The following is a 24,094-nucleotide window of genomic DNA, read 5'->3' as shown; positions in this document are numbered from 1 at the left end:
ACAACTTTGAGCATCACTTCATGGGCTTATTAGCTACTGATATGTCTTCTTGGTGAAATATATACTCAAACTGTTTTCCCATTTAAAAATTTGGAGGAAGTCTGCTAATTGGTGAGTTTGGGATCTTTTTAATATAATTTAGATATTTTGGTTGACTGAGGGTTCTAGAGGGGAGGTGGGTGGGGGGATGGCTTAGCCTGGTGATGGGTATTAAAGAGGGCACGTATTGAATGGAGCACTGGGTGTTATACACAAACAATGAATCATGGAACACTACATCAAAAACTAATGATGTAATATATGTTGATTAACATAACATAATAAAATAAAATTTAAAAAAATATTTTATTTGAGAATATTTTCTCCTAATTTGTGGCTGATTTAAAAGTGTCTTTAACTTTCATTTTTGAAGGATATTTTTTGTTACACGTGGAATTTTTGGTTTACAGGTTGTTTTGTTTTGTTTTTAAGCATTTTGGATATGTCAATTGCCTCTTGCCTCCTCTGGTTTAGATAACAGGTTAGATCTCAAACATACTTTTTTTCTCTCCTCCTAAATGTAACGAGTTGCTTTACTCCTATTGCTTTCAAGATTTTCTCTTTGTCTCTGTCTTTCAGAGACAAACTTAGACTATGACAGGTGTAAGTTTTGGTCTCTTTATGTTTCTCCTAATGGGGGTCATTTATCTTCTTGAATTAATAGATTAATTCCATTTTTCAACAATTTCAGTAACTTTTTAGCAATTATTCCCTTCAAATATGTTTTTGCTCATCTTTCTGTCTCCTCTAAGACTGTCAAGTTCCTTTCCAATATATATGACATACCTATTTTTTTAATGAATATTAGTCTCCTTGTTTACTATTGTCCTTGACTATTCCCTTACATTAAAGAATTTACCTTAATCTAGAGCTTGAAGATAAATGACACTAAATTCTGTCAGTGGTCAAGACATTGGTCAGGAATTAAGTACTGTGCATTATTTGTCATCGTTTGACTATTTCTATCAATAGATCATACATAGATCAACAATACAACTTCAAATATTGAGAAGTAACAGAGGTGCCTGGATGGAATTTTTATACGGCAACTTGTAGTAGCAATGATACTAATGTCAAGACAAGAAGTTTATATGTAGGTTATGCACTCCCATAACTTTTTTTTAGTATATGTGCTGCCGAAGCGAGCACCCCATAACTTTTTTAGATTAGAAATTCTGAAGAGAAGAAATTACCATCTTTGAAACAAACACTTTAGTTAAAAGACCCCAGTTAAAATCCTAACTTAGCTGTTTACTAGTAAATTGTGTGATACAAGACCATTTATTATCTCCAGGCCTCAATCACCACCTAATAATACAGAGATATCCATACCTCTACAGGAATATTGGAAGGAATTAAATGAGATAGCATTTTTAAAACATAAGCATACAGTAGATACTGAAAAAGTCCTTGGAGATTTTTAGCCAATTACAAACACCTTCAGATTAGAACTAGTTGCGTAATCCTAAAAATATTTTAAACGTAAGTATATCATAGTTCAATTTACATTTCCAATAAAATATTTACATTTATATTTCCAAATGTAATTGGAAATCTCTATTTCCAAATAAGAGAAAATACAATATAAAATTTTTTACAAACTTAAAGGGGACAAAAACTAAATTACTTTATTAAAAAACCTCATCCTTTAAAATTAAAGACATGCAAAGGAAAACATATGATTTTCAGTTTTTAAAGTCACATGATCTAACAGCTTGCAAATTTTTTGTTGATATCAATTGGCAGACATCCATCAAATTATTCATTCTTACAGAGAATAACAATTTTGGCAATTTACATAAGCTTACTTAAAATCAAAGTCTAGACTCATGGATTTTTTTATCTTCCATTTAAAGAAAAACCTGTCTGTCAATTGTCAAATGCTCTGAAGCAATTCATGTTAATTTTTTCAGTGACAGACATAAAGGATTATTATTAGAGGGTTTAAAAGAAATATTTTCAACACAATAAATGTGCATCATATTACACCATGTGTGTATAAAGCATACTGATGATACAATTAAGGATCCTTTATCCACGTAATGATTCACACTGGTACTGTTATTTTAATCGTAAAGCTTTAAGATCATATAGTCCAAACCCCTTCATCACAAGATGAAAAAACTAAAGGTTAAATATGTTAAGTGACCCACTTATGCTCATGTAGCTAGTGCCATAGTCTTCACCAAGACTCAACATTTTCCGACTGCCCTAAGGCGATTTCCCAACTTCACCTCTCTGCTTAGTAGCCTGAAAAGAATTCATATACAATTTTGATCATAGAGGTTTCTGTCTCAACAGTGATGCAATATCGTAGAATAACACTAAAGGATTTGGGATTTATTCACTCACTTATTCTGTTACTCACTCACTCAACATGTACTGAGTGACCATCAGGCATCAGGCATTGGTCTGGGTCCTGGGTAGAAGACCCAAATTTGCCACTTATTTGTATGACTTTGGACAAAAAAATCTCTTTAGATCTCAGCTTCTTAATTACTAAAATGAAGATAACATCAACCTTTCTCACAATGTTGAAAGACTAAATGAGATCATGTACTTGGAATGTGGGGTAAGGTCCCCAATTTAGGTACAACTGATGGGTTATCTAAATTGCACCACTGCATAAACAATTACCACCTGAAGGCCAGATCTCAAACTTAACATGATCAGAACTGAACTTACTCTCTTTCCCTTCCTATAAACTCCCCTACCCTGTAGTGCCTTTCTTATTATTAGCTTCACTATCTAACTATTCATGAATGCCAAAAATCCTGGAATATTCTGAATATCCCATTTCTATCAAGCTCCATGTCTAGTCAAACATCAAGCCCTACCAGCTATCCCTCTAAAGTCCTTCCCAAACACATTCATCTCCTCCTTCCCCCCACTGTTTTACAGAGCCTCATCATTTTATGCCCTAAGTACTTCAATATCTTTTAGTCCCACTAAAACTAGCTGCATAAACTGAAATGAAAATAGGGAGATTCAGTAAAGATCTGCATGTGGAAGGGTGAGGGATGCCTGGGTGGCTCAGTTGTTTAAGGGTCTGCCTTCAGCTCAGGTCACGATCCCAGGGTCCTGGGATCGAGCCCCACATTGGGTTCCTTGCTCAGCAGAGAGTCTGCTTCTCCCTCTGCCTGGCGCTCCCCTTGCTTGTGCGCTCTGTCTCTCTCTGACAAATAAAATCTTTAAAAAAAAAATTGTTCTCTTTCAGAGCATCTAGATTTCTCTTAACATAACTCCTGCCTAAGAAAACTATTAGGTATTCAAAAATTCACAAAAAATGGTAACTGGTTCCCTTCTATTCTTTCTCTGGGCAAATCTTAGCCAAAAATAAACAAACAAACAAACAAACTGCTGAACATCTAGAATATAGTATCACAGAGCAAGAATACAGACATCTTGAAGCTGTTTATGAAGATGGGATAGCCTGGGGCACCTGGGTGACTCAGTCGGGTTGAGTGTCCAACTCTTGATTTCGGCTCAGGTCATGATCTCAGGGTCGCGAAATCGAGCCCCATGTTGGGCTCGGCACTCAGTCAGCGTCTGCTTGTCCCTCTCCCTCTGCTCCTCCCCCCACTTGTGTTCTCTGTCTCTCTCTAACAAATAAATAAATAAAATCTTAAAAAAAAAAGATGGGATATCCTAAGAAACTTTATCTACTCATTTTGAAACCATGCCAGTATCTCTTGACTCTATCCTTACCATCAGAATCTATGAAGATATCATATGAGAATAAAAAATAGAATAGCTAGCCCATAGCACTGCTGCTTAATTTCTCTAAGCTGCCATCAAAAATAGAATGAGTCTCAAAGCACCTGAACCCGAATTAAGCCATTAAGCACTCTAGCTCTGAGATAAAATTCAAAGTCCATCTCTGGACATAAATCCAGGTAAGATTAGAGTTGCTGACAAGTAGTTCTACTTTAGGTGAAAATTATGTGTTAAAATCTAAATTCCCAGGTAAGCTTCTAAGTGGCAAGCTGCCACTTGAAAACTACTTCGCTGCTTTCCTCCTTTGAAAACCTCCTGCTGTTGACATTTTGTGAATGAGGAAATTGACCACAACAGCAGAAAAGAGGCAAACTCAAATTAAAGTGCTTCGTCTCAATTGAGCAAGCCATGCTACACCCTCATCAATGTAAAGATGCAAAAATGTAAAAATGCAAAAATGAACATATCCCAAACATCACCCACCCCCCATCCTAAATATTTCAAACTCTACCACCAGATACATAGAGGAGTTATTTTGCATGAATCATTATTCACAGCAAAAGGGAGCAATTGTGCTAGCTTTTGCTTTCGCACAGACAGAGCAGAAAAATGAGAAAAATAAGACTATGAGAGGAGGGAATGAGAAGGCAAGAGAGGAGTAAATAACCAAAACTAACGCAAAGTTTAATTCCTCTTCTGTCGGGTCACTTATCTCCATTAAAAGTCACCGAGAAGTCAGACTGTATTAGGAAATCTCAAAATACTTTATTCAATGGAAAATACAATGTCATTTTGTGATCTGTTCCTCCAGGCCTCAAAATTCTTGCAGCCTCCCTTGCTCTCCACGGTATTCAAAACTCTGAGTTTGAAGACCCCGTGGGAAATCAAAACCATAACATAAAGGGAGATGGTTCCTGAGAGATGGCACAAACCAACTCCCAAGTTCCACAACCAGGGTTACGGAGGCCTAGAGCCATGAGGTGGTGTTAGAGACTGAATTGTGTCCCCCAAAATTCACATGTTGAAGTCCTAACCCCAGCACCTCAACATGTGACTGTACTTGAAGACAGGGGATTTTCACAGGTAATTAAGCTAAACTGAGATCATTAGAGTGGGCCCTAATCCAATATGACTGGTGTCCTTACAAGAAAAGGAAATTGGACAGAGGTAGCGGGAAGATGATGTGAACACACAGGGAAAAGATGGCCATCCACAAGCCAAGGCTTGAAACAGATCCTTCCTTCATGGCCCTCTGAAGCAAGATCCCGACACCTTGACCTCGGACTTCTGGCCTCCAGAACTACGACACAATAAATTTCTGTTACTTAAGCCACTCGTCCTGTGGTACTTTGCTACAGGGGCCCTAGCAAAGTAATACAGGTGACTTGCCTCACGTTGTCCAGTAGGTGATGGAAAACAGCCAGAATGAAGCCCAGATTTCTAGACTCTTAATATCCACGGGGCTTTCCACCTCACTACGCTCCCTTCCAATTTAACTTCCTGTTTTTTGCTCAAAGTCCTCTCCCACAAAAATCTTACACTCATTCAGCTTGTTAAGGACTATGCTAAATATATACTGTTTATGCTAAACTCTCATGAGATCTACTCCCACATCGCCAAAAAGACATTTTTTGTATAGACGTATCATGAACTCAGAAAGTCCAAAACTCAAATCCACTACTCCACAGAGTTAGTATGACACCATTCTGGAACCTAAGAAAGCCTAGGTACAAGATCCAAAGCCGTGGACAAGTTATCTAACCTCTCTAGGCCTCAATTCCATACTCGTATCACAGATTCTATAAACAGTATAAAGTCTATACAAAATCCCTTCGGAGGGCTCAAGTGAAGCTTACAGTAGATAACTGCCCTTTCAAACTGTGAAGTGTTAAAAGCAACACAAATTATTTCTCTCTCTGGCACCATTTTTTTTACTCATTCAAACTCAAAACCATTTATGTTTCCCTCTCAAATAATCTCTAACCAGTAATTCACCTTGTTTTGGCATTTCTTTCTCTACAAATCCTTTTTTGTCACTGCTTTCTAATCAATCCAGGTCCTCGTAATTTCAAATCTGCACGACTTTGAATGACTGATTTATCAGCTTCCAGGTTCCTCCTCATCTAATCTATATCATATCCTAATATCAGATTTATCTTCCTAATACACTCAATTCAAAAGTCTTCAGAGGCTCCCTAACCCACAGAGGCCTGCATTCTCTGACACAACTGCCTCCCAGGGCCCGTTCCCAAGTTTATCTCAAGGCCTACCTTGTGCCCAACAGCCTTGCCTCATACCTAGGCAGTATGAACAGATCAATAACCACTTCAATTTGGCTCTAATTGTTTCTCCCCTTGAACTTCGCACTGATGAGTCCAACTGTCACAACTGGATCCTCTAATACCATTATAAACTTGCCCTGAACCTTGAACCGAGGCTAGCATGAACAGCAAGGGCAGGTGGGTAACCTGCAGTGCATACGCCACACGTTAGGGAGCATGCCTGCTGCTCAGTTTCATTTCCTCCTGCTTCTCTCTTGGCCCAGCATCTCTTTGCCCCTTTCCTACTCCGTAGCACTCAGGGTCTAGCAAAATCCAATTCAAGAGCATTCCACCTTGCCTACCTCCAGAGCTCGACGGGAACCACTGCTGTATCTCAACCAGTGGTTTCCAATCCCATCAGACGGAGCACCCTCTATGCAACAAATATTTCATAAAGATGCCTTCACAACAACATTTTCAGCTAAGTAGGAATGATGGAAATCAAACGGAAGTGGTACGAAAAGGAGAAAGGAGAATGAGAGGTGAGAAAGTGAAAAGCGAAGGGAGGCCTCTCAGAAACAAATGTAAGTCAGAATGATGGTTGTGAGGAACAAATCAGACCAGTGACAGACTACATTTAATTCCTCAATACCTTAATGATATTACTGCAGTAAATCACTCGCAGTTATCTTGTTGTGGGCCAGCTATAGTTCCTTCAATGCAAAAAATAAGCTGAAGTCATACGTCAAGATAATCTGTACTTTTAAAAATGTAGTGGAGGGAGTATAATACTAAGTGAAATAAGTCAGTCGGAGAAAGACAAATACCATATGATTTCACCTGTATGTGGAATTTAAGGGAAAAAAAACAAAAAAACCCCAAAACAACCCAAGAAACACTCTTTCCTATAGAGAACAAACTGATCGTTACCTGAGGGGAGGTGGGTGGGGGGATGGGTGAAATAGGTGACGGGGAGGAACAGTACAGTTATCGTGATGAGCACTGAGTAATGTACAGAAGGGCCGAATCACTATATTGTACACCTGAAACTAATATAACACTTTGTTAACTATATTGGCACTAAAATTTTTAAATGTAGTAGAGGGAAAGCTATTAATACTAAAAGTTGTGAAATTGAACTGAAAAGTTCCCACTAATAAAAAGATATTTTATTCTCTTGGACTAGAGAAACTCTGCAGAAATAAAATATAAAGCAATTTTATTTTATAAGAATTAAAAACATGTATGTAACAAACTATGTTGTAAGAGAAATTTTTAGAAAAATGACCAAAGAAAATATTACAAGATAAATGATGCTAATATATAAAGAGTATCTATATGTCAATAAGAAAAACCAACAGAGGGATGCCTGGGTGGCTCAGTTGTTAAGAGACTGCCTTCAGCTCAGGTCATGATCCTGGAGTCCTGGGATCGAGTCCCGCATCGTGCTCCCTGCTCAGCGGGGAGTCTGCTTCTCCCTCTGACCCTCCCCCCTCTCATGTGCTTCTCTCTCTCTCTCATTCTCTCTCTCTCAAATAAATAAATAAAATCTTTAAAAAAAAAAAAAGACCAACAGAAAAAATAGTAAAGGACAGGAACAAAGAAATCAAGAAAGAAGAAAGACAAATGACTAACAAGATAGCATAAGCCCAGTATGTGTAAGGAATTTTCTTAAAAGGCATGAATATAAAGTAATGCTAGATTAATGTGTACCTTAGAAACCCTACAAACAAAACCAGGCATATAAAATTCCTTGCAGTCAGCTTCAGTCTCACCATCAATACACATCAGGTTTTTTCCCCCACACCTGAGTATACAGCAGGATTGTCTTATTTTATTTAACATGACTCGATATGATTGCAAGAGATCCTGATTTTTAAATTTCAGTTTACACTTTCCAATGAGATATAACCATATAATTTACAAACTCTGCGTATGCAGAGGTGAATAATATTTAAACAGCGACAGGAATCATGGAAACACAAAAACAAAGGTAACAAGAAAATGCCTACCTTCCCTGATAGCTGTGAAAGGTGTACCTTCTTCTTCCTGCAGCCTGATCACCTTCAGGGCTACCAACTTCCCATTTACTCTGGCGGAAACAAAAGAAAAGTGAATCCGTGAGAATATGTTCCCGTTACGGCTCTAATTTTCTTACAGTTTATATTTTATGCATTTTTGCACTGAAAATGTCAGTGACTCAATCATGCCACCACAACATTAATTTCAGTAAGGTTGGGAATTTTCTATCATCATTATAAATATTCACATTTTAAATATTCACATTTTAAATATTCACACTCGCCTCGTCCAAGATTTAACCGAACTTTTCTATGATTCCCTCTAATGTTCCTTCCAGAATGAAACTAGTGCTTAACAAAATCACCACGCTTGATCAATCATTCTCAGACTAATCAGAAATCAAGAAATCAAAATAACTCTTGTCCTTAGTTTTTCCAATAGCTCCTTCGTTTCCTTGGCTGAAATGTCTTCGTCTTCAGTCTGAAGCTGAGGTCATTCAATCCCCAAGGTCAGAAACTCGACACTCAAACTTCTCTCTTCCCTCTTCTTTCTCTCTCTCAATATCACTCATTCCTCCCTTTCTCATTATTTTTTTTTTACTAGAGCCTTCTAAAATTATATTTGGTCTGAATGCGTCTTATGATACATCAGTATATCATCAAAATAAAAGTTATGAATGTTTTACTATTATAAGATTACACAGGACCTTTCCAAAGCAGATGGTTCTTCCAGACGTATTCTAAATGTGTATTGGCTCTAATTAAAAGTCAGACTGCAGTAGACAGATAACTTTTTTATCTAGTCAATTCTGTTAACAAAAACATGACAATCTACATTGGTCTTCTAGGCAAATGCTCTCCTTTACCTTTACTAGGCCCAGCAGCATCCTTTGTTAATAAGAATAGATAAAACCAGCACACATTACAAATGCAAAAGGTACAAGAAGGCATTTGATGAAAAGTAGGTCTCTCTGCTACGCTCCTTCAGCCACCCAGCTCCCATCCTGTGAGGTCACCGGTTACCACTGTTCATATATACTTACACACACACATATATGGTAGTATGCTAGACAGAGTACACTGTGTATTTTACCTTAACAAATTTGGCGACTTCCTCATAAATTCGTAGAGAAAACTTTCTATTGCTTTTGAAAGACCACAGGGTACTCCTTTGTATACATGTGATATACTTCATTTAATCCCAGTCTTCTACTGATGGTCGTTTAGCATGTTCCCAATTTTTTGCTACTACAATAATGATGGCGATAAATATTCTTGGACATGTAACTTCATTCAGGTAAAAAAAAATATCTGGAAGATAAATTCCTAAAAGTGGCATTGCAAGTTTGAAATGTATGTGCATATCTAAATTCTAATTCTGATGAATAGTGGGAAATTATCCTACATGGAGGTTGTACCACCTTATAATTCCTACAGAACAATTGTAAGAGCTCCTGTTAGCCCCTTCACCTATACAATGTTATCAACCACTGACTCTGCCAATCTGAGAGACAAAAATTGCAACCACAAATCTTCAGAGCTTATGGAACCAGCAAACAAGAACTCATGCGGTCCAGAGAATCCAGGGCCTGAGTCTGAAACAAAGAATGAGAATGTCTCTTTTTTAAGAACTGCATCCAATTGGTCTGGTTTTGCTCGAAAAACTGCCACAGACACAAAACTTGAAAGTCCAAAGAATGCAGCATAGCCCAACCATCCCAGTGGCATTCCTCATTGCGCTAACTATGGAAATACTTTGTTGGTTACCCTGATGGTATAACGCCATCTGATTATAAAGCCCCACAATGTGCCCTCTTCTCAAGGTTAGGAGGTATTTTTCCTTGTCTTTCAGCCGGGATGACAGGCCAACTGCTTTTCTGCTCTGCATCCTTTTTGCACCTCAGTACATTACCTTGATTTTTCCGTTCCTGACTGTGCTCTAGGTACCCAGGTGTAGGCAAAAAATTGATACGCACATGGAGTTCCACTGGAGACTGTACCTTGTGCTCTCACTTTGTCCTTTATGACTAAAGAGGGGAGGTGGTGGTCTCTGGCGGGGCTTGAGGCTGGAATGCAGTCAGTGCTGACATCTGCACAGATTTTTCTCAGCCCAGTTGAGCTCATCACTGGCTCCCCAGAGGAGGCAGTAACTGCTTCCAGGAACTGCTTGGAACTTTCCCCACATTTACAGATATTTTCCCCTCACCCATAAAAAAATGCACACAACCTTCTTCCCACAAAGCTTTTCTACTTCCCTTGAGATCATTAACTTATATGTACCATGAACTGAATTCTAGAATACAGGGAATTCATGTTTTTGAAGGTCATATACTTAAAACACTCTCAGACCATGAAGCATAATTCATTCCCCTATAATATATTAAAAGGAGAGAAACCTTCAACTAAGCCAACACTTACTCTTTAAATGCAACTAGAGGTAGAACACCTTTAAGTAATTTCATATACTAATGTGCATTATTTTTGTGGTGAAAAAATTTTTTAACATATTTACTTTGATAACTGCATAAAAAGTACCAGATCCAGATTAATGGAATTCTGATTCTGAAGCATCATTCTCCATGAATTGAAACTCCAAGCATTAATTTCTTATAGATGATAATCACAACAGCTAGAAACATTGAGTTTTATGTATTATATTACATAACACTGAAAATTTCCTTAAAACTTATGCTAGACTATTAGCTCTGGGAGTGAAGGAAGTCTTTCTGTTTTGTTAACTGTTACGTGCCCAGTGCCTAAAACTGCTTGGTAGAGAGTAGGCTCTCAAAAACATTTATTGAATAATGTTAATATACTGATAATTCCTTTCTTATACCTGAAAGATAACTCAAGAACAAAGTTTAGGGGCGCCTGGGTGGCTCAGTCGGTTAAGCGTCTGCCTTTGGCTCAGGTCATGATCCCAAGGTCCTGGGTTCCAGCCCCGCATCGGGCTCCCTGCTCAGTGGGAAGCCTGCTTCTCCCTCTCCCACTCCCCCTGCTTGTGCTCTCTTGCTTGCGCATGCTCCCTCTCTCTCTCAAATAAATAAATAAAATCTTTAAAAAAAAAAAAGAACAAAGTATAATAATTGCTGCCTTCAAAGTTTCAGAAATCTCAAATTTAATAAAGTTTTCAGTATCTTCTTTCATGTTTGGTTTAAGTATTTATTGTTCTTTTTCAAATTAAATGTGTAGCCTCTTTGATTTTGACACATGTGGATATGGCAAGTTTTCATTTACTTAAAGTTTCAGAGTTTATAGAATACTTTGTTAATTAACCCTTTTGCACCCAACAGCCATGTTTCAAAACCCCCGCTATCCTTTAATTATCTGTGTCTAGACCACTAATCAGGTATCCCCTCTTCTTCAACTGCTTTAGTGGTCTCCCATTAGGAATCATATTGATTATCAAATTGCTCTTTAACCTTAGAGTCATTGTGACTTTCTCTTTTCTTAATTAGTTTTTCTCTACATGTCTAGACACTCACCAACTACTGAAACCCTCAGTTCTAAAGCCCTAGGAAAAAATGCTAAGTCACTTGCTCCACTTTTGGAAAGAATACCTTTGCGAAAAAATAACATTACCAACTTTCTAATGTTCTACCTTTGATGCATATGTTTTTATAAACTTTAGCATAGACTGAAATACTTAAAATTCCAAGTCACTAACTCTAACAAAATGTCATTTTGTTAAAGACATCAAAAGAAGATACCTCTTATTCTATAAAAATGACAAAGAATAACATAGAAAAGGAGGTAACAGAGAAATTATATCTAATAACTACCTTGTGTAGTTTAAACGATTTTATTTAAAGATCCAAAACATATACTTCAAACATTGATTTAAGTTCCTTAGAATAATTACAAAATTCCAATTGAATCAATAAATTAGAGCTGTTTACAGGAAAACACTGAAGATTTCTCTTTAACAAGTCTCATTAATTAAATCAAAAGCTAATGAATAGAAGGCAATCAAGGCTTGATTGGCAATGAAGACATTAATTCAGGTGATTAACATAGTAAAAAAAAACTTTTAATTGTGTTAATAATACTACAGAACATTCTATTGGAGGTATTGCCAGGTTTTACCCAGTTGTCTTAAGCTATTTAAGGAGCCGTTTTAATTTCAGAGATTCTTTACTATTCTCTAATTTTTCAACATCTCACTTGGCCAAGCTGACTTCAGGCCCAGGGATGAATCATCCTTCAGTCCGCTGGTCACACAGAAGAGCTGTCAAATGCAGGATGAGGAAGAGCCAGGGGAATGCCCAAGCACAGAGCCTTCCACACAAAGAGACGTGGGGATACTGGGTGTCCTGGCAGAGCCATGTTCAAGTGGATCCAGCTTTCAAACTGGTTCTAACCACAAATCCAAATCTCTATGAACTTCAGAAACTCTGTCCGCAGTGCTGTATGCCCTAAGTTTGTGAAAAATAAAGTTCTCTTGCAAGAGAAAAACAAGAAGATCTAGGGGTTTTGAACAAGGAACACAGCCTGTTCATTTTTTCACGCATTTGTTCATTTGTTCATTCAACATCTGTGAAACCTACAAAGGAAAATGCCCCCTTTAGGGTAAAATTTCCAGGTTCAAAAGATGATGCACAGAAAGAATTTCCTTATGAGCAAAAATTCTCAAAGGAAAGCCCAAAGGTTTTCTGTTCCATTAGTTACTTCAAATTCATAGGATAATTTAGTACAATAAAACAAAATTACAAATATTAACCAGGTCATCTTTGAAAATAGTGTCCATGTGCTAACACCTAGAAGAAATTACATCTAGAGGATACAAAGGAAATTAAGGCAATATACCTAAAAGAAATTTAATATACTCTGGAAAATTTAATATATTCTGCCTCTCTTCCATTATGACTTTGTCTCAAGAGAAACTGCTAGGAAATAATACCAAGTGCAGACAGATACAATGCTTACTTCCTTACCGTATTTGTCTAGAAGCTATAGAAGGAAATGTAGATACTACTGAGGAAGTGACAATGGCAAACTAGAGTTATATCAAGGACAATATATTGGGCTGAATTTTTAAATTTTCAGAAAAGTCATTAAAATATTTGAAAGGTACTATTAATAGTGCTTGTTTTATTGATTCCCTCTTAAGACACTGGCTAAAGTGCTGACTTACTGTATTATATACATACTTCAAAAATTTAAAACTCTTTTTTTAAAGGAAATATTTTTTTAAAGATTTTATTTATTTATTTGAGAGAGAGAATGAGAGATAGAGCGCGCGCGTGAGAGGGGGGAGGGTCAGAGGGAGAAGCAGACTCCCCGCTGAGCAGGGAGCCCGATGCGGGCGGGACTCGATCCCGGGACTCCAGGATCATGACCTGAGCCGAAGGCAGTCGCTTAACCAACTGAGCCACCTGGTTAACTAAACACGTGGTCTTGCTATCTCCATCTAAATTCAATTTTTATTCAGGTGTAAGTGAGAAATCTTTGCAATTCTGCAATATCCTGAAAGTGCTATTTACTATATTTTATTCTGGAAAAATAAATTAGAATTTCAAAGTGAGTTGCCAGTAATCACACTTCATGCTAATCTTTATCAATACAGAGAAAAGACTACTAATAAAATCCAAAGATTAAAAAGAGAATAGTATAATGGCTATTTATTAGAATGTGACTAACAATGCAAAAAGTCTGAGAATTTAATGCAATGAGAAGTCTGTTCGATGGACAATTATAACCTTTTATAAAAGAAATGATTGCTACTAACGCATAGTTCATCACTGCCAATGTTTCATCAAATGTACAAACTCATTATACTTTGAACCAAATTTAGAGTGACATATATTGTTCATGCGAGAAAACAATAATTAACATTTCAACAATTTTAAACCAGCCAACTCTGCACTTTTCCAAAAATAAAATCTGTCAACTAAGGATTTGAGAGCCATTACCTTGCAAGCAGAAGTGACCTCAATGACCATTCGGGCTCCAAGCAAAAAGATCCTCACTGATTTGATTTTTTACCCTGTCCACTCCCTCCCTGGAACAAAGCAGCCCCTCAAAAGACCTGATGGAACTCAACTCCCCTAAACTACCCCAATTTTTTTGGCATGAGCCAAAATTTGCTTCCTGTAACTTCCACTGTCTGATTCAAGTTCTGAATCCACAAAGACTAACTAAATGCTCTTTCATGAGATAGTCTGCCCCATAATTAAGTTTTAATATCCTGCCCCTAAATCAACAAATTGAGAGAGAGTGATTCTGTGCTTGGCATAAAGGACGAAGAACAGAGACATGATCCTTGCACTTAGGTCTCACCAAGGAGACAGGCATAAAGTATCAAAGAGAAATAAGAGGTTCTCACTCATCCAAGATGGAACAATTTAAGCATCACTAAACTAATACCTGTGATTGAAAGCTATCAAACATATTCAATTCAATAAATTTATAATGCAACAAAACAAAACCAACTCAGGAGTCATATTTGGAGGGTAAAACAAAACCATATCATTAGTTTCAAAACAGCTGAAAAGAATATATCAAGCATTTACCTTCCCTCTTCATATACTTTCATATACAATGTCCTTCACTCTAACGAGATAGTTGATATATGCAAGTTTCTCTTTATAGATGTACTGCGTATAACAAATGAAGAAGGAATGACAGAATCTGAATTAACACCATTCTTAACCTTAATCACTTAATGGATTATTAATGGTTGCTAAAATCACAAAATGAGGCTATCAGATATTATGCACCTCCTGATGGAAGCAGGCATCCCCTCCTATGGAACAAACCCAACCCGAATCTGACCAAGTCTCAATCTAACTACTGAATTAAGGAGATAAGGTAACAAATTAAATGATACCATTGGGATACAATCAGAAAATCTACAATATAGGAAATTCTATAGGAAAAATGAACCTGTCTCTTCAACAAATAAATTTCAAGGCAAAAAAGGGGAGGAACCCATAGACTAAGAGATTGGAACCAGGTAGATGGAACAACCAACCGAATAAAATCTCAGAGGCAGAGAACACAATGTGTTAAACAAAGATATAAGAAGGAAAGAGTGACTGGAGTTTCTTGCTGTTGGCGGAGAGGGGATGGAGAGTTAGGAAGGCACTGGAAAGAGGAATGGAAGAACCAGATCATGGAGGTCCTTAAGAGCCACAGGAAAGGGAAAGGGAAAGGGAAAAGGAAAGGAAAGGAGAAAGGAAAGGAAAAGAAAGGAAAGGAAAGGAAAGGAAAGGAAAGGAAAGGAAAGGAAAGGAAAGGAAAGGAAAGGAAAAACACTGGGGATCTAAAGAAAGGAAATGCTATGATTAAATTATGTGTCTGCAGCTCGCCCACTACCGCCTAGTTCCACTTTAAATCAGAATGGCCTGAAAGAGCACACCAGTGGGAACAGGAAGGAAGGGCAGGAAACTGTTGCAGTGGTCCTGGGGAAAGATGGCGGCCGCACAAAAACAGTGTTTGGTAAGAGCAATGGGAAAAAGGAAAAGGACATTCTGAAGACACAATCAACAACCTGTCAGGATAAATTGGATTGGGCATAGGGAATGTTGTAAAAGATGACTCCAAATGTTCTGACTCCAGTGTTGGGTGGATGCAGGTACCACTTACTGAATTGAGGGAAACTAAAGAAGAGGAGATTCAGACAGAGTTGTAGAGTCCTGTTTCGGAGGATCTTAGCCTGGGAGCATCCCCAGTGGAGACACATAGTAAGCACTGGTATTGGTGGATCTGGATCTCAGTACAAAAATCTAGGCTAGACATAAAAACCTGTGAGTCATCTGGAGGACTTCAAGAGAAGTGATAACCTCAAGAGAGAGCCAGTTTTCTGTTAAAGCGGAAGTTAAGAAAAAATTCAGAGAGAGGTAGAGATTATGTTTGTTGATCAGAGGATGATGTTCTAGATCTAGAAGACACAGGAAGATCCTGAAGGAAAGGAAGGGACAGTGTAAAAGATATAGTGAGAAGTAGGGGGGTGAGGTCAGAGAGATAGCAGATGATCCGGGAGTTTATCCCTTGGGTGGTGCCCGTGGTAAACAGTGATGAGCAGAGGAGATTCCGTCCTGACGGTCTCTTGGAAGCAGGTGGGACAGGGGCTGCTGTTGTGGCTGCCCCTGAGCATTAGACAAGGCATGGAGGGGACTGGGGCCAGCCTCTGCAGCTGCGTGGAGGATTAAGGTGCTGGCTGCATAGTAGAATCAACTGGGCAGCTTTAAAACATATCTTGGCCTGGCCACACTCCTGATTTAATTGGCGGTAGGGTGGGGTCCTAAGCATTTGTATTTTTTAAAACACCCTGGGGTGCCGAGAACCAGTCTGTTAAGCCTTTAGGTTCTTACATCAACTTCTCATTGCCTCTCTTCCTTTGTCTGGTCTGGAACACGTCCAAGTCTCCTTTCCTACAATAAACGTCCCAAAGTACTCAGCTATTTGAAATAGTTGACTAGCCCTCAGTCTTAGCTGCAAGCTTTTGAGAAGTCCCAGCTGTTTGGCCCCTTTTGAAATGTGGCTGCCAGGGTGGACACACTACCAGATGTGGTCTGAAAAGCACTGGATGGACTGGGATAGTACCCTGCCCCGCTCCAGAAACCGAACTTGTACTACTTTGCCCTAAGCATGTTTTAAACTGTGATAGTCACAAAATACTGTAAACTCAAACTAATCTTACCAAGAATGAAAACCCCTGAGTTTTCTTCAGGGGCCCTGCAATCACACCATTTCTAACTTGCCCTATGCCTAATAATTCACTTTTTAAACACAACTTCAGGAGTTTGATTTATCCCTGATGAAATTCCAACTTGTCAGCAGCAACCAACTGCTCATGCCCCTCATGTATGTTCCAAATTCCAGTCCTGTTTTTGATGGGCATTGGCTACCCACCCTTCTCTGTGTCCTAATCTGAGGTAGGAATGAAAACACTGAAGAGGGTGAGGCCCAAGACAGCGCCCTCTGACACCACACTCTTGACCTCTACCCCACACACCTTCCTGGGGACTTGGCGTCGTTAAATGTCCTTCCTTTCTTTACTCTCTCCTCCCTCCTCTTTTCACTTTCAACCTCTCCAATCTAGTCCTTTGTTTCCATGGCCCCTCCTTCTCAGACCATGACACTGACCATCTACCTCTACCACTGGACCGTACTAGAAAATTTGCATCTGACACATAATTAGGGCTCAGCGGTGAACAAATGAGTCAACCTCTTACCATGTAAAGGAGGTACAAGAAACCCTACTACTCTTAGGGATCCTTAATCAGCCTGTTGTAAACCCACCACCAGCAAGAGCACAGCACTCAACTGCCTATCACTCTCTTACCTATCAGAACACAAACAGGAACCCTTCCCCGCATCTGAAAAACAAACAAATATACAGTATCTACAGGGTTCTACTGGTCTACTAGCTTAACAATCTGATCAGAAAAAGGAATTAAGGTTATTTAGGGATGACATAATATTTATGAACTCTTAGATCGCTATTTTGTTTTCTAACTACTCAGAAATCATCTGCGTGATCTGTCCTAAAATGTTCTGATGGGGAGAGGGAATGAGAAGGGCATGCAGAGAGAAGGTCGATCACACCATTTCCCCTGGATCTGGTTCAGAGAATCTGTCTTCTGTGACTATGTGGACCTCTCAAGGCTACTAATGCCTTGCCAATTTTTCATAGTTCCTCAAGGATGACTGACAGGGACGGGACAATCTCAACCCTAATTTCTTTAAAATTCAGTTAAATAATCATATTAAGTCCTAAACCAGAACTCCATAGAGAACCATAGTACTCTCAAACTTCCCAAGACATTTGATAATTTAATTCACTCTTATATTTGTTCTGTGTTTTGGTTCCAGAAGCTCACTCGCCTTGGTAGCAGTGATATAAGCAAAACAGAGGGGAGTAATTGCACTCATTCTCCAGCACCTTTCTACCCCAGTGGCATCTTCTATGTATCAACTTGAAACCTTAGCCTTTCCTGGGCTTCTGATGCTTCCTCTCCTTCTCTCACTGAGCTGCATTGTATTGTGGTTACCTGGTCTGTGTTGGTTTGGTTTTGAGAGATTTTACCATCCATTTTGATACATTAATCTTCCAGAGTTTTAGGGCAACGGACTGGACACTTCTCGGTATTCTTCTGGAATACCTCCAGATGCAAGGAACCATTTTTGGATAGAGCAAAAGTCCCATGCATACAGCCTCTGAGGAGATTACCAGCCAGAGAAGAAATAAGACAGTATTAAGCAACTAAAATGCAAGATAAACAAAGACAAGTTGCTTTAAAAAAAAAAAAAAAAAGTAAGGCAAAGGAATCAAAGACAAGGAATGGAAGAACTGTTCACATATCAAAAAAAGGCACAAAGCACAGAAAAGATGCCCAGGACACCTACAAATGTAAAGGTAGTTGGTTACACATATTCCTGAAATTACTAAAGAGGGGCATGTTTAATGAGATGGCAGGGTTTCGTTAAAAAATAAGTAAAATGTAGTTTGAGCTTTTAGAAACTGATTTTTCACACATAGTGAGATTTGAAATTCACTGTTAAATATTTCTACAATGGGGCGCCTGAGTGGCTCAGTCGTTAAGCGTCTGCCTTCGGCTCAGGTCATGATCCCAGGGTCCTGGGATCCAGCCCCGCATCCGGCTCCCTGCTCAGCAGGAAGCCTGCTTCTCCCTCTCCCACTCCCTCTGCTAGTGTTCCCTCTTTCGCTGCATCTCTCTCTGTCAAATAAATAAATAAAATCTTAATAAATAAATAAATATTTCTACAAATTTTTCTCTATAACATACAATTTATGTCCCTAAACATACAACACCCAAATATGCCCATATGCACTGAAACCTAAGAACGAAGGGACGGCGTGAAGGTTAAGAAAAAAAAGGAGAAGTTGGGTTTTTCCCTGTTTTTCCCTAGTTCTACCACTTTCAAGCACACTTGTCTGCGGAAGCATATTACTGCGGTCTTTGGAAAGGCAGCATTTTACATTTCTAGAGAAATCAAATTTTCTCTTTCTGAGGTCAAGTTGCCACTTCAAGTAGATTTTTATCTTCAGAAGCTTTTTTCCCATAGAAAATGCCTCAAAAAAGCAGAAAAGAAATGAATATACTTTTTGATGATAATATCATTTTCCCCTACCTTGGATTACTTATTATTTTCTAGCTAATGCTTACATACTGTATCTCATACTATGTCTAAATATAAAAATAAAATCCACTCATTCATAATTTTTTTTAAAGTCTAACTACAGCATCACAATCAGCCTGAGTCATTACACAAGCTGGGATTAAAGAAGAGAATAAAGTCTGACGCTCCACCTTAGAACATCTCAAGCTTTCTCAGTGCAAAGATATGTTTAAACCATGATGTTCCCATTTCACTAACAGAGTCAGAAATGGTGCCCATTCTCTGGTTGAGGCACACATGTTCAGCATCATAAGAGAGAAGTCAGGCCTCCACTCGCAGGAAAAAAGCATCCCTAAAAAAAGTTAAATGAGATGCACCAAAAAGCACATCACTGATTTTTTTTTTTTTAAAAGGAACCCCCCAATACTCGTTGCCAAATAGTGTTAATCACAGAGATCTTGCATTTTCCATTCAAACACAGCCATACAAAATTAAGTGAAGTTTGGAACAGCAGGATAAAACAATTAAAGCAGCCCTGGAGAGCCATTAGGCAGAGGTATTCAGAGTTCAGACTATTTTCTACCCATTCTAATAAAGACACAAACACACACACACACACACACACACACACACACACACGCACGCACGCAAGCACACACACCCATCCAGTTTATGTAACAACCAGGATAGCAACCTGGTTATTTTCTTTTTTGCGGTTGGCAGCAAAGGCCCATGGAGAACCAACAAAGATAATTATTATAAATACACAGTAGCTCGGTTAAAGGACTAAGACTTCTATCAAGTGAAGAGGATTATGAGTGATTTTTATTTTCTTCATTAAATTGGATTACTGTCATAATTATAGAAAATGTGTCACTGTTAAATATCTTTGAAATGAAATTTTCTAAAACAATATCAAGCAAAGCCAAATTTATCTAGTTTGAATGAAGTCTTTTATGACAAGAAGGATTGGAGAACAATGCTTAGGCATCATTAATTACTAAATCTAAAGACTATTATTACTCTCCTAAAAATAAAAGGGGCACTACAATGGACTGCTGTAAAGGCAAGCAAGGTGTCAATGTAAAAAATGACTCAAACAAAAAGTTGAAAACAATCCACCTACACATGGTGAGGCTCAGGCTTTGTATTAATTCATGTTTTACTAACGAGCTGATTAGATAAGGACTTTATAAAAATTATGTAGAATTGATATAATAAGATCTATGCTTAGTATTACTTTCAAAACCTAGCACTAGAGCCAGAGTACAAACTACCCTGATATGGAATCAAATGGTCTTACATACAGCCAATAGGTTTAAAATTAAAATAGGTGTCTTTTAAATCAAAAATAGCACTTGCATTGAATATCACTATTGTTAAAGCACCTAAAATGTGACAGGCCCTGGGCCAAGGACTTTATTTACAATGTCTCATTTAATTCCTATAACAAAGTTGTGTGATAGATACCATTGCCATCTCCACTTTATTAAAAAAAAAAAAAACAAAAAACCAAGGCACAGTTCCAGATCACACAACCAAAAGAGGCAGTTGCAGAATTTTTAGGAGGTCAGACTTCAGAACCCATACTCATAAGTTCTCTGTGGGGTAGCAATAATTACAGTGTGAACCACAGAAGAAAGGTACGTGAGCCATATTCTCGCACTACTCCTACATTCAACAAAGGCGCTCTGTGTATCAGTGTATTTTTTTTTCAGACACCTGTGATCAAATTATTTACTGTCAAAGCAATGTCATTATTCTTTGTGTTTTCTAATAATTTTTTACAAACCTTAAAATAGATAATGTGTTTTAGAATGGGCATTAATAAGTCTTATCTTAATTGTAAAAGTGACATGTTTATGGCAAAATGGTTGGCAAACACAGAAAAAAAAATTATATCAAAATAATCCCGTTATTCAGAGGTAAATTTTTCAACATGTGTGTGTATCTTCTAGACTTCTTTCTGTGGGTGGATATTTTTTTTAAATGGTATCCCACTTTTATATTTGGTCACTTACTTTTGTGTGTGTGGTTTAATAATCTATCTTTTTACTGGATGAGCTGATATAAAATCCAGGAAACCTCAAGTTCAAACAAGCTCATACTTCCTTTTAAGGAAAATGGCCCCAGTACTTCTTTCTTTCATAAATTTTCATGACTTTCATTTTGGTATATTGATGAAAGCAACCCCACTAGTCAAGCAAGAGAGACGTGACAGAGGAAGCAAGTATGAGCCTGACGGCCACATGGGGGCAGGACCTATATGGGGCACAGTTCCTTAAGTTGGCCTGGCTGGAATTTAGGGTAATGGAACCACTTCATACCTAGTGATGGAAAGCAACCAATCAAATCACCTCCAGGACAGATATGCTAGAAGATTTTACTCTATGAACCCAGATACGTGACTTTAGATTTGGAAGAACTAAGACCCATGGCAATCAAATGTGCGTTTGAAGAAAGAACTTCTTATGTCCTGACTACAAATCTCTACTCCCAAGAGCCATCTGTCAATGTCTTCTCAACACACTTAAAGAGTGTGGTCACGGCATCCCTAAACACTTTCCCCAATCATTAGTTAATGTTTATAGTTGAGTATGTATTAATAGCATTGTGATAGGTGCTGAAGAACACATATATGCATAAGAGTACATGATGTACATAAGAATGTAAGTTACATACATATGAGGAAGTAAAGGACATAGAAAGCAAAGCAGTAACTAAATCATGAAAAAAAATTATTCTGACACCTGTTTAAATAGTAAGGCTTTATTCAAGGCTATTATAACAGGGGAGACAAAGACAGGGCTCAACTCTGAATATACAAGAACAGTGGGGATTTAGAGCCACAGAGAAGTTAGGGGGTCATTCACGGATGGATGGAAAATTACTAAGAAGTGACATCAAGGGTAGGGGTAGTTTCTGCTAACCTGATCTAACAGGATCCTGGCTAAGGGCAGGCCAGAGCAACCAGAAAGCAACGGTGGGGAGATTTTCTCTAAATGGCAGGAATCTTGCTAAAACTAGGCTAGGAAGGCCTGGCAAGGACAAGGGGTTGCCGGGAGGTGGCGGGGGAGGGTGGATTGTGGCAGGCAAAGTCAAGGCCTAGTCAGGAGGAGGACTTAGAGGAGCATAGCTTAAGTTTAATCAAGGACAGTGTCTTGTAAGAAGCCAGGAAAATCTCAGTATGAGTGGGACTTGAGTTGGACCTTAAAGATGGGATAGGCCATGGACATGTGAAAAGGAGAAGCAAGCCATTTACACAGAGGGATCTATAAACAAAGATGCAGAAGGAGGTGGGGAGGTCCGCTTAAAAGTACAGAGAGTAAAAACCAGGGAATCAGTAGAGCATAAATAGTAGACTCAAGAGGGATCTGGATGCCTCTAGTCCACCACAGGATTGATCCAGTAAAGTAATTAGACCTCTGATCTTGCGAGACATTATATTTATTACCTGCTAACACTTTTTTTAGGGTAGAGCTCTGAATGAAGTAAAAGCTAACATATCAACAATGTTCATCTGTTAAATATACATTCCTAACCAATAAAGGTAAGTTAACTGAGCTTATAAGTCTACTAAATGTACTTCATGATATATAGATTAAAACAGACTATAAACCATGAGAGACTATGGACTCTGAGAAATAAACTGAGGGTTTTAGAGGGGAGGGGGGTGGAGGGATGGGTTAGCCTGGTGATGGGTATTAAGGAGGGCACGTACTGCATGGAGCACTGGGTATTATATGAAAACAATGGATCGTGGATCACCACATCAAAAACTAATGATGTACTGTATGGTGACTCACATAACATAATTAAACTAAATTAAAAGGAGAAAAAAACAGACTATAAAATTAATATATTTATAAATACAGATTAACATTAAAACATACTAAAAATTAAAAAATGTCCAGGATTTAAACTGTACCCATGTGTACATACTACAAAATATTTGGTGGCAAGTCTTTATTGTAAAGACAAAGAAAGCCAAATACACAACCTGTTAAATCTACCTGTGCTAACTTGCAGGGCTTTCCAAGGAGTAACATGTGAGTTTATCACCATCAAACAAGACATTAGCATCCCTTTTCTAAAGAGGAATCTTTTTGCCAGGTTTAGTGCTACAAAGTAAGGAAAACTGACAAGATCTTAAACAAGAGGCTATTCAGTGATGTAAAGTCTCGGGCACCAAATCTAGCTTCCAATAAGAACTCTAATTTTTGTTCAGTGAGACAACATAATTTAGCCACTTTGAGGAGAAACCACGTTCTATAGCTTTTCCTTGTACTACACGGCTTTTGCAGAGTCTGGCTTCAGTAAATACTGCACACAGGAATGAATGAAGTCAACTACTTCCAACAAGGGCTAAACTAGCACACAGCTTCAGATAGGGCAGATCCCATCAGCTTTCCCCAATAGAATAATTTCTATAACTAAGAATTCACGAAAGTCAGCTTTCCTAAATGTCTCTGTGTGTGTGAATCTTTTCAGCCATTAATAGAAAGCTTTCCAATGTGCTTTTCATTTAAGTTCAAAATGAGTGTTGGAGGATAAAGTCTCTGACTTCAGAGGCAACATATACTGAAAAATAATTAGACATTTACTCAGTTTTCGCCTAAAAGGAGAAATGGAGACAAATGTCATGACTCTTCTTCCAACTGCAGCAGATGGGAAATCATCAGTAGTCACCCAGCTGAGGAACTCTCTCCCGTGACAACACCTTACATACAAATCCTGGCCCAGAAAATAAATAAGACTTTAGCTGGTGTAATATGCTATCTTATAATAAGTAAACAGAAAAAAAAGTAATATACCTGTAAATTGGGTAAATTGAATACATATATCTAAATCTTTCTATGTCAAATACCTGCAAATAAAATAGTCACTTTATAGTTATTTACCATTTTCCTCTTTTTTTCTAAGTTTTATTTTATACATATTCCTTGTTTAAAAATGGAATATAGTTAT

The 24,094-nt window shown here is 38.1% G+C and overlaps 1 protein-coding gene across 6 annotated transcripts in view; it reads right to left on the bottom strand.

Moving 5' to 3' along the window:
* CDK14 (cyclin dependent kinase 14) overlaps positions 1 to 24,094 on the bottom strand; it is a 542,651-nt gene that overhangs the window by 358,615 nt on the left and 159,942 nt on the right. For all 6 annotated transcript variants that reach the window (XR_012380203.1, XM_025872847.2, XM_073898783.1 and 3 more), the window contains one exon: positions 8,030 to 8,109. Coding sequence is in view for 5 of the 6 variants with exons in the window: in XM_025872847.2 (XP_025728632.1) it covers positions 8,030 to 8,109 (80 nt within the window). In the remaining variant the exon portion in view is untranslated. The remainder of the gene's footprint in view (positions 1 to 8,029; positions 8,110 to 24,094) is intronic.

The sequence above is a fragment of the Callorhinus ursinus genome, unplaced genomic scaffold, assembly GCF_003265705.2.
Source record: "Callorhinus ursinus isolate GAN/ISIS: 27379988/994484 unplaced genomic scaffold, GSC_fseal_2.0 scaffold12, whole genome shotgun sequence".
Taxonomy (NCBI): domain Eukaryota; kingdom Metazoa; phylum Chordata; class Mammalia; order Carnivora; family Otariidae; genus Callorhinus; species Callorhinus ursinus.
The sequence above is the reverse complement of the archived record's forward strand: the minus strand, read 5'-3'. Positions and strand labels throughout refer to the sequence as shown.